At 35.0% G+C, this 10,516-nt stretch overlaps 1 protein-coding gene across 6 annotated transcripts in view; it reads right to left on the reverse strand.

The window, feature by feature from the left end:
* LOC109534536 (sodium/hydrogen exchanger 3) overlaps nucleotides 1–10,516 on the reverse strand; it is a 41,820-nt gene that overhangs the window by 29,344 nt on the left and 1,960 nt on the right. For all 6 annotated transcript variants that reach the window (XM_019900268.2, XM_048669130.1, XM_048669129.1 and 3 more), the window contains exons 2-3: nucleotides 4,831–5,097; nucleotides 2,233–2,686 (exon numbers count right to left, since the gene is read on the reverse strand). In XM_019900268.2, the coding sequence (XP_019755827.1) occupies nucleotides 2,233–2,686; nucleotides 4,831–5,097 (721 nt within the window). The remainder of the gene's footprint in view (nucleotides 1–2,232; nucleotides 2,687–4,830; nucleotides 5,098–10,516) is intronic.

Consider the following 10,516-nt stretch of genomic DNA (forward strand, 5'->3'; position numbering starts at 1 on the left):
ATACCCTCTAGGTGATAGTTCTTGATTACTTTTTGATAAATAATTCGTTGTTATTGCGAAATAGGAGCACTATTTATCAATCTGTAATAAAAGACTTGAGGAAATTCTGTCTTTTTCAAAGACAAAAATTTTTTAGGCGAAATACCCAAAAAGAAGTTTGTAAAAAAATTGTTTCTTGATGTCATCTATTCAGCGCCTTTGTGGCCTACCTTTACTTTTCGTTGTTTTTCTGAGTCTCCGAAGTACAACCTTGATGGTGCATTTTTCACTGTTCTGGCGTGCAACATGCCCAACGCAGCTCCACTTTAACTCTGCCACTCGTCATATTACGGCTCTAACTCTGGGATTTCTTCTAATTTCTTGACTTCTGGGGATCTCTAAGGCAAATTCTAAAAAATTCTAATTCTAAGGGGATTCTATAGCTCTCTGAGCCACCCTCAAGCGATCAGCAAGCACTCTATCGAGTCAGTGTTGTTGTCTCCAATCCATACGTGGTCACCGGCAAAATGCATTTATCACAGACCTCTCGTTTCAGGCTCATTGGGATGTCAGTTTCATTCTTCAGTATGTGTTTAAGTTTACCGAAAACAGCTCACGTGAGTTTCACTGGTCTAGTTATATTCGCTGTTTGATTTTCTTTTCCCAGTTTGATTGTATGACCTAGATAAACGTATTTTTTGACTCTCTCTACTATCTGATTGCCTATGTTGATATGAGCATTGTCGGGTTCATTGTTTTGGTCTTGGTCATATTCATTGTCAGTCCTATACTTTTAGAATCTTCATTCAATTGATGCAACACTTCTATTGGCATGAGTACAAGTTGCTAGAAATGATGACGATGTCATCTGCAAAGCGTAATTTATTTGGAAATGATCCATCAATCTTTATTCCCTTTTGTTCCCACTGGAGTTTCTTCAAGACGCCTTCCAGAGCCAAAGTGAATAACTTTGGCGATATTGTATCTTCTTGACGTACTCCTCGATTTAATTTTAAATATATAAATCTTTATTTTCAAAGGAAAAAGGCTATTGACCCCACATTGGTCTTTCTGCCTTGATTTAATTTTATTTTGTCTGTGTGTTCCAGTCTTTAATACGTGTTTTTTTTTAATGTGTGCTTTCGTGTCTTTAATTTTTACTTGCATTGTTGCGTGTTCATATATATTTTCTATAATAGCACTATACCTAAAATCTATTCTGGCCTTGTTGAGGGCATTTAAAAAGAACCATGTTTCTATAGAATCAAATGCCTTTTGTAAATCAACAAATGCAAGGTATATGGGAATATTGTATTTAGTTGTTTTTTCTGTTAGGGTTTGCAATGTTTGTACATGGTCAGTTGTTCTGTATTCGCTTCGAAACCCGGCTTGCTCCACTGGTTGATAGAAATCTAGTTTTATTAACGGCGGATGTTGAGTATTTTAGTTAAAAGTTTATAGAAGTGTCACAGTAAGCTGATAGAACGGTAGTTTTGGAGATTTATATTATTCCCCTTCTTGAACAAAACCACCACTTCTGTATTATACCAATGATTCGATATTCTGCCATCCTGTAGACATTTGTTGAGCAAAGCATGTAGCGTTTTCTCTATCTTGCGGCCTCCAAATTTCAACATTTCCACTGTAACTTTGTCTTCTCCCGATCATTTGCCGCTCTTCATCATGCGCAGAGCTGTTCTTATTTCCGATATTTCTGGAAGGTCATCTTCCGCAGCACGTATTCCAGACAAATACAACTCCTTGTGAAATTCTTCAATGACTTGCGGAAGTTGCTGAGGGTCTGATACAACTATAACGTGTTTGTTTTTTATATTTGTCTTGACCTGAGAAATGTTTTTATTTTTTTCGATGGTGTCGCGTATCACTCTGGTTAGGTGTGATCTCATATCTCTACGGATGGCTTTCTGATGTTGGTACTGCCGGTGACAGAATTTGGCAAATTTTGGTGCTCCCAACAGATATCCAATCACTTTCTAGATTCTAAGATCTAGATGATCTATTTCAACATTCGTTTTCTAGACCGAATAACCAGTGGGCTCACAGAAAATGCACAGGAGAATTAAACAAAATATTATAAAAATAAATCAAGTGAATGAAGCTGTGCGCATCTAAGCACATTTTAATATTCAGGCCACTTAACATCGTTCTAAGGTTCTGTGTGTAAATGTGGCTTTCAATCCCGACTCTTTGTATCATCAATCTGTATAAAGATCCTTACAAATATATACTTACGCTAAAATCCCGGACATGTGAAACACTTCAGCATTGAGGTAAGCCAAATAGGCCATCACAAATATAAAAATGGGTTCAATGACGCGCACCTCATTCGTAAACCTAGTCACTAAGGCAGTGGCAAAGCCCCAAATAACTCCGATAACGGTTCCACCGAAGGCCACGACCAGAAAGTTTAGAAAGCCCGACAAAAGGTCCGTAGCCACAATATTGCTGAGGCCCATCTCCGTGTAGGACTCGAAGAGATGGTAGAGAACAACAGTGACTGCGTCGTTCAGCAACGACTCACCAAATACCACTATGTACAAGATTTCGTTGACTTGGATCTCCTCGAAAACAGCCAGAACAGCCACCGGGTCCACTGCAGATATTAACGAGCCAAACAGGAACATGTCGAGTAACGGAGTATCACAGGAATACAGGCCTGTCAGTCCCACTGCCCATAAGGAAGCACCTAAAATGAAAGAAAATGATGAGAAGCCTGGAGGAGCCACAAAAATTAAGTGAAAAAGACGTCAAAGACGGAGAAAACAGACACTTAGAGTTTGATACAGGCTGATTCAGATTAATTATTCCAGAACAGGATATCAAAATATTTGCCGATAATATTAACTGACTTACTGGATCGCATAGTCTCAGAGATAGAAAGCCTTGAAAGAGGGATCTTAGGGAACGAAATATAAAAAGGAGAATAAACAAAATAAGTAAACAATTGTTGAATCTTTATTTCGAGTCATCAGTTACGAATTCGGTCAAAGTCTAAGAACTCGGACCCTGCGAGTTCGGCAACTCGTCTCCATCCAGCACTATTTTTGCCTCAATTACTCTGAATTTAGACCAGTCCAACACGCTCAGTTCTCTTCTCTCTTCAATCTAGCTTTCTGTTAAAACTCGTATCTTCTGCCTCACTTGTTTTCAAATCATTTGTTTTTTCTTCAAAGAAGAGATGAAGATGAGCGGCATTCAACAATTTTTTTTAAATATTATACAAGGCGATCAAACTCCATCTAACATGAATTATTTAAGCTCTTCTTCTATTATTAGTCTAATATATCTGCAACGTAACACATTATTCAGATACGATTGCTTTTTGTTGCGTCTCTGAGCGTCTTACTTGCGCTTGCTCGTAATATCATATTTTTGCTTCTAACTTTTTAAAAGTTTGGGAATTTCTCATAAAATTCAATCAGCAAAAGACAGTTTGTGTCGAGCTTTTCCAAAAAGGCTCCATTAACTTTTCACGTATTTTCAACAGTTTTGGAGATTTGAGCTGTTCAATGTTCGGCAATCGTGTTCGTTTTCATAATTTGGTTCTAACTTTTTAAAGTTTAGTGATTTCTCATGAAAGTCAACCAGCAGTCTGCACAATAAGACAGTTTGTGTGCAGCTCTTTCATAAATGTTCCATTAACTTTGCACCTATTTTCTACATTTTTGGAGATTTCAGCTGTTCAATGTTTCACAATCGCGTTTGTTTCCATATTTTTGCTTGTAACTTTGTAAGGTTTGGTAATTTCTCATGAAAGTCATTCAGCAAATGACAGTTTGTATGCAGCTTTTTCAAAAAGGCTCCATTAATTTTGCACGTATTTTGAACAGTTTTGGAGATTTGAGCTGTTCAATGTTTCGCAATCGCGTTCGTTTTCATATTTTTGCTTGCAACTTTTTAAGGTTTGGTAATTTCTCATGAAAGTCAATCAGCAAAAGACAGTTTCTATGCAGCTCTTTCAAAAAGACTCCATTAACTTTGCACGTATTTTCAACAGTTGTCGAGATTTGAGCTGTTCAATGTTCGCCAATCGCGTTCGTTTTCGTATTTTTGCTTCAAACTTTTCAAAGTTTGGGAATTTGTCATGAAACTCAATCAGCAAAAGACAGTATGTGTGGAGCTCTTTCAAAAAGGTCCCATTAACTTTTCTCGTATTTTCAACAGTTTTGGATATTTGAGCTGTTCAATGTTCCGCAATCGCGTTCGTTTTCATATTTTTGCTTATAACGTTTTAAACTTTGGTAATTTATCATGAAACTCAATCAGCAACAGACAGTTAGTGTTGAGCTCTTTCAATAAAGCCCCATTAACTTTTCACGTTTTTTCAATTATTAACGGAAAGTCTTTATTTCGGTGGTATCGGTAGGATCCGTTGTAAATTGTCCATTGTCATCCTCTAATATTACAACTGCGTTGTCGACGTAGGAATTTATATCAACTTCTTGTGTACACCTTCTGTATATTTTATCCACGGGTTTTACTCCTTTATGATTTCGTCTTCGCATTACGTGTACAGACGTGTTCTATTTTCAAAATTAATGTCCCGAATTACTCCAATTCTTCTCCAACTCAATTACGTTCTACATTCTCACCAACTCTTCAAATGCTTGTGTTGGCATGGGATTTCCAACGAGTTTCCTTAATTATTTGTTAGTGTTAATTTTTGGAGTCTCAAACTTCTGGTTAATCGATGTGCTCCTAAAGGATCAAGGTTCCTATCTGAACGAACTATTCAGAACCCGGACGAAACTATACATATTAGGAAAAAAGTTTACACGACTAAACCATATTATAAATCTGAATCACCCTGGATAGTCATGTTGAACTTACCTATAAGTAATGTATTCGAAATAGTCCCTATAACAGCGAACAGCAAAATGGTACCCAGGTGGTCAAAAAACAACCTATTAGGCATAAAGTACCCGGCGTCCAAAATAATTGGAGGCAACATGTATATGAAGAACGTGTCCGGAGTGAGTGGGGACATGTGAACTGAATCTGTTAGATGGACCAACACAACGCCGATAGCTACTCCCACAAAGATCAACAGACACGACTCTGGAAACATAGCGCTCAACTTCGGCGCCATGTGGAAACCTGCAAAAAGAAAAACTCGTGTTAATGTTGAAACAGAAAACATTTTCCCTACTACGTTGACTGGAGCAATAAACATGTCTGACCCGGAGAACATTTGGAATTCGTATTATTCGCGTAACGTGAGATAAATCATATGATTCGTTATTAATCCGTGCTCTGACAATGTAATTATTCAAACTATTCGTTACTTTGATTACCATATAAAATGATATATAATAAATACAATTTCGTTTTCCTATTTAAATTAGCTTAAATCGAGACAAGAAACATTGTGTGTATATTAAAAGGGACAATGCAGGTAGGAAGCATCCAAACAGAAAGTTGGCTGCACCCGTTCTACCAAACCTTCGGGATTACATAATTCATAAAAATTATATCTATAATTTGACTCTATAACAATTTATAGATTTGTATGTACCTTTGCATATACATAAATGGGGGCATATACATAAATATAATTCTCCCACAAACAGTGTACACAGTGGCTATAAAAACCTATAAAAACATGCATAAATAATGCACGTAGATCACATGCGTACATATTGCAATTTTAAAAGATACGGTAGTTAAACGTTTAAGGAACATCAGAAATTATTAAGTTTTTTTCATGTTCGAACTGCTTATGGTATTTCCTACTACTGTTTTTAAATTCATTTTTTGATGCTTAGCGATTGCCCTCCGCTCGAATTCTTCTTAGAAGAATCATACTTCATGCAGGGGCAATTTCATTTTCTTCAGCTCCACATAAGCAGGCATGGATTAAATGAGTTGCCTGAAATTTTTACTGAAATTTTCTTGAATTGGACAATCTTTGCCATCGGAGTTCTGATTTTCTACGATTTAGAATTTCAAAGTTTGTCGATCATCAGCTCTTGTTCATTTTTCAAATCTAATCCGCAAAACTATTCACTCTGTTAAATAACGCCTTCAAGCGCTTTTTCTCGTAAGCTACTCAAAAGCTTCGCATATTCTTCCTCCCAATTACCTGTGACTGACTTAAAAAAATCGTCGAAGAAGACTTTACCACTATTTTTTCAGGCACTTGCTTTGAAAGTTGAAAGAAAGTACTCTTGGAGTAACCTTTTCCGAAATGTAACTTTTAAACTTTCAGATTTTGGCTGGCTGGTTTAAGGGATTAATTAAAAAACTTAATGTTGTATGTTGAGTGTTTTGGTTATTTATATTCAAATATCGATTTCTCAAATAATTAACTATTAAAGGCATTGAAACTTTTAATAAAGTGAAATGAGCGGTTATATTGCAATTGATGTCTACTGAATCATTAACGCTGCTTTTATTTCAACCCAATGCAGAATTTAGGAAATTGCAATTAATCTCTTATCATTATTATATGGAAAACCGTCCTATATACGACCGTCCAAACATTCAATTCAAGTGATAAAAAAGTTTGCGAATTGAACACGAATGTAACTTTCTGTTTGGAAAATGTTAAAATAAACTTTTGGATGAAGTGGGTCTTAACTCCAGAAAAATAATCTTCTCATATATTCTCAGATACTTATAATGCTCTACTTGATAGACCCTATAAATATAAAAATATCTAAAAAATTTAGGGATTAAAAATCAACAACAAGAATGTCTGTTATGTTAATAAAATGTTACTGCATTTGAGATGCAAGTGCCATTGTTAAGCCTGTATATTTTCCAGTGTCGAATTTATCTGTTTTTAGTTAGTAGAAATAAAATTTTTCGAAATTCGAAGATTCACAAAGAACAAAAATTTCACTTTCACTTCACTGAAATCAAATCGGGAATTCAAAATAACCATTTGAACAGAACGAGGCATTAACCCTAAGCGGCATTGGCATTCTCGTTGCTGCGTCTAGACGAAAACTTTCAAACACCTAAAAGCTCAAAGCGTTTACACAGAAGGAAAAGAAATGCTAGAATAACTGATTGTTTCAATCGATGTTGAATTCATATTTCAATAACTGATTGCCACTATATCTGTGTTTGTCCGATTGTAAATTGTGTAATCCTTAGCTAAAGAAACTCATTTCAGGTCTCACTAAAAGATTTCGCAACATTTTTCATATTTTTATATAAAAAAAACGAATAAGAACTACTTCAGTAATTTTTCTAGCTCTAAACACTTTCTTTTATAAGGTTCAACACATTTTTGCCAGTATTATTTCTGTAGGTATATGGTTCCATGAAAAATTGAATATTCCGATAAATTTCAGGTGCATGATAAATCTTTAATGTATGTAGAAACCTTTAAACAGCGGTTGCTATCTGCACCCTGTGGGACGATATGCAGCTGGAAAATGCGGAGCTTTGCTATAAAAAATCGATTTTCCCTGACCTCAAACTCTGCGGCAGGAAACTATGTCCCACCAATGTTATAACCGGTTATATAACAACAGCTGCTTGAAACACGTTTTCTTACTGGCCTGTTATTCCTGTTATAAAGAGATTTTATCTAAGTATTATCCAATTACTTGATTGCTTCGTTACGACGGCAACAGTAAATTAGTACCTAATGATGAAATTAATTTATCATCATAAAACATTAAATAATTAACTAATATAATGAACGAGTGAACAAGGAGCTTTCTTGAAGTATTTTAAACTCTAGAACTTTCATTTAAAATAAGTAATTAACAGTTGAATGCTCTTATCGTGCTTAGTTCTCAACATTAATCCACCTTAATTCGATTTAATTAATACACTTTTTCGAATTTGCTGCCGTTTTAGATAATACATTTTCAAATTCCGCTTTTGGAATACGCTTAAATTAAGCTTGGATTATATAAAATAATGTTTTACTTGCTATCTTTACAAATTTCGGGCAATTTTTTCAAACATGAACGAATAACCCCTAAGCAATTAAGACTCTGTCAACTGATTGTTCCGTGAAACTTGAAAAATAAGATATTTTTTTATCTATTTTTACCATCTTTAAGTCTTCTGTAAGCCGAATGGTGTTTAAAAATCAATGAATCAATCATAGAAGTAAATAAAAAAATTCAAAATCCTGCAATATTTATAACGTATATGAATGAAGAACTAAATTAAATTTAGTAGCTTTAAAAAATTTCATAATTTTACTCTTGAATCCTGTGGTTCTAATCCAGGTGGAGCAAAAGATTGTGGTTCTAATTTGCGAAATTAGTTATCATTTGTTTCATTTACATACATTAGTATACACGGAAAATAATGCTTGAAATCAGCAAATATATATTTTCATAAAATATTCGAAACATTTTACGAACGGTTAATGTCTGAAGATACTAATGGTGGAGTTCCAGATTCCTTCAGCTGACGTAAACCGAGTAGGTCGATAGTCTCGCAGATTTCTCACCCTCGCATTTTGTATTGTCGTCATCTACACAAGATGTTGCTCTGAATGAGGATATAAATGAATAAAGGCGACTGACTGGGTAGGTTTAAGTTATTTACCCACACGCTCAATTGAATATATTATCTTCATTTATTCCGAACTGAGTAGGATTTGAATGTCGTCAACTTTATAATCACCTTCCAATGAATAAAAATAATTTTTATTAAGTAGTAAAGAGCACTGTTTCTGATGAACACTTCATCTTTGGTTGCATCGGTTCTATTAAGCTCTTAGTTTTCTCTCGACTTCTCAACTTCAGGGAGTAAATTTTCCAATGGAATTGAGAAACAGCAAACTGGTATGTTTTCTAAGTATACAGGGTTTTCCGAAATGTAATGGGAAACTCGGATGCATTTTTGAAAGTCGCAGCTAAGACAAAGTAGCATTTTGAAATTTATAAACATGTTTTAGTGACCTCTAGACTCTTGATTGGGTAAAATAATGGTCTTGAATGTACACGTTTGTAAAATTCTTCTGTTTAAACAAAACACATGTTTTGTAGTTATAAATAGTTTACCAACAAGTGCATTTATCTTCTTATATACAGAGTTCACACAGAATACGGACAATATGCGAAGTTTCAGAAATATCTAAGATTTTAACTGGCATCTAAAAAATTGGAAAAGTGCCATAAAAAGCGGGTTACATGTTTGCAAATCGAACAAAGATATCAAACTGTCTTTAAAGTTAAGTGGCGCACTACAAACGTTTTCATAGGGATAAAAGGGGAAATCTGACCGCCAAAAAAGATATCATCCTGTACAACCGTTTCACACGTTGAATGGTAGAGGCTCCAAAGCAATTTCAGGTAAATATCTCGAAAACTGCAAGTTTGCGAACAAAAAAAAATAATAAAATTCCTAATTTTAACACCTTGTACCGGAAAGCTCTGCGTTTTTGGCTTATGTTTATGGGGCAAAAATACTTTACTTAATGTCCCCTACCGCTCTGTAACTAACCCAAACTGGTGAGTTTTTCGGGTTTTACAGATAAAAATACATTTTCAAAATATATGTATCTCGTACACCCTGGACATATGGCTGTCTTATTTTTAATCGTAGAAAGTTGATATTTTAGGGATTACAGGGTTGTATGTATGTCATTATTCTTCAAAATGATGGGTTGGGAATTTCCAATTTTGTGACGATATTCATCGCAATTTATGCGTTGCTCATAGAGAGGGATACTTTCGATCAATATTACCGACGTTTAAAGTAAAAGTTGTACGTTTAACACACCTTGTACGTTTAACACCAAATTTACCCCAAAATCTAAAACAGCAATCATTTCTACATACATTTAGCAGTCTTGTTTCATTTGATATTTCGGTCCGTTTTTGAGATAAATGGACGCAACGAACACTCAATTTTTATAATACGCGAAACTTAAAAGTCAAACAAATCAATTTGCACTAGCAAGCCAATAAGAGCATCCTAAAAATATTTTTTGTTGAGCGAGAAGAGAAAATTCAGCAGGAAGTACTCGTCTTTTAAGTACTGCAGCAGGTGTACGATTTGGAGAATTCTGGTAAAAAATATATTCATTTTCTTTTACTTCTATACTAAATTTGATGCCACAAGATCCTCCTGCTCGTTTAGGTTTTGCCCATCTTCTAGTAGAACTAAAAATCAACGTTGGCACTGTTTTGAAAAATGTTTTCTGCTGATGAGGCGACGTTTACTCGCCATGGAGTTTTTAACTGGCTAAATAATCACATGTGTCGGACTTTTCCTACATGCATTTAACATTTATGTTTGGTGCGGCGTTATTGGGATTTTTTTGGTGGTTTTTCCAAATTTTTGTATTGGTCGTGGGAACCCCGTTTTTGTTGGCCACTCAGAACTCCGGACTTCAATCCTCTGGAAAGAGTTTACAAAGATCCTATTGGTTCGCGTGAAGAATTGTGTCACACAGTCACAGTCACACATCATTGCTACAACGGCAAAAATGCTAAAAATGTTAATTTAGATTTTTAGTCCGTAGTTATAAGTTGTATTTCAATTTATTTATTATCCATTTAATTAGTTTTAGATTAGTTGCAAATAACTCTTGTTG

The sequence above is a fragment of the Dendroctonus ponderosae genome, unplaced genomic scaffold (genome assembly GCF_020466585.1).
Source record: "Dendroctonus ponderosae isolate FM_Combo_2020 unplaced genomic scaffold, Dpon_F_20191213v2 Dpon_F_20191213_8, whole genome shotgun sequence".
Lineage (NCBI taxonomy): Eukaryota > Metazoa > Arthropoda > Insecta > Coleoptera > Curculionidae > Dendroctonus > Dendroctonus ponderosae.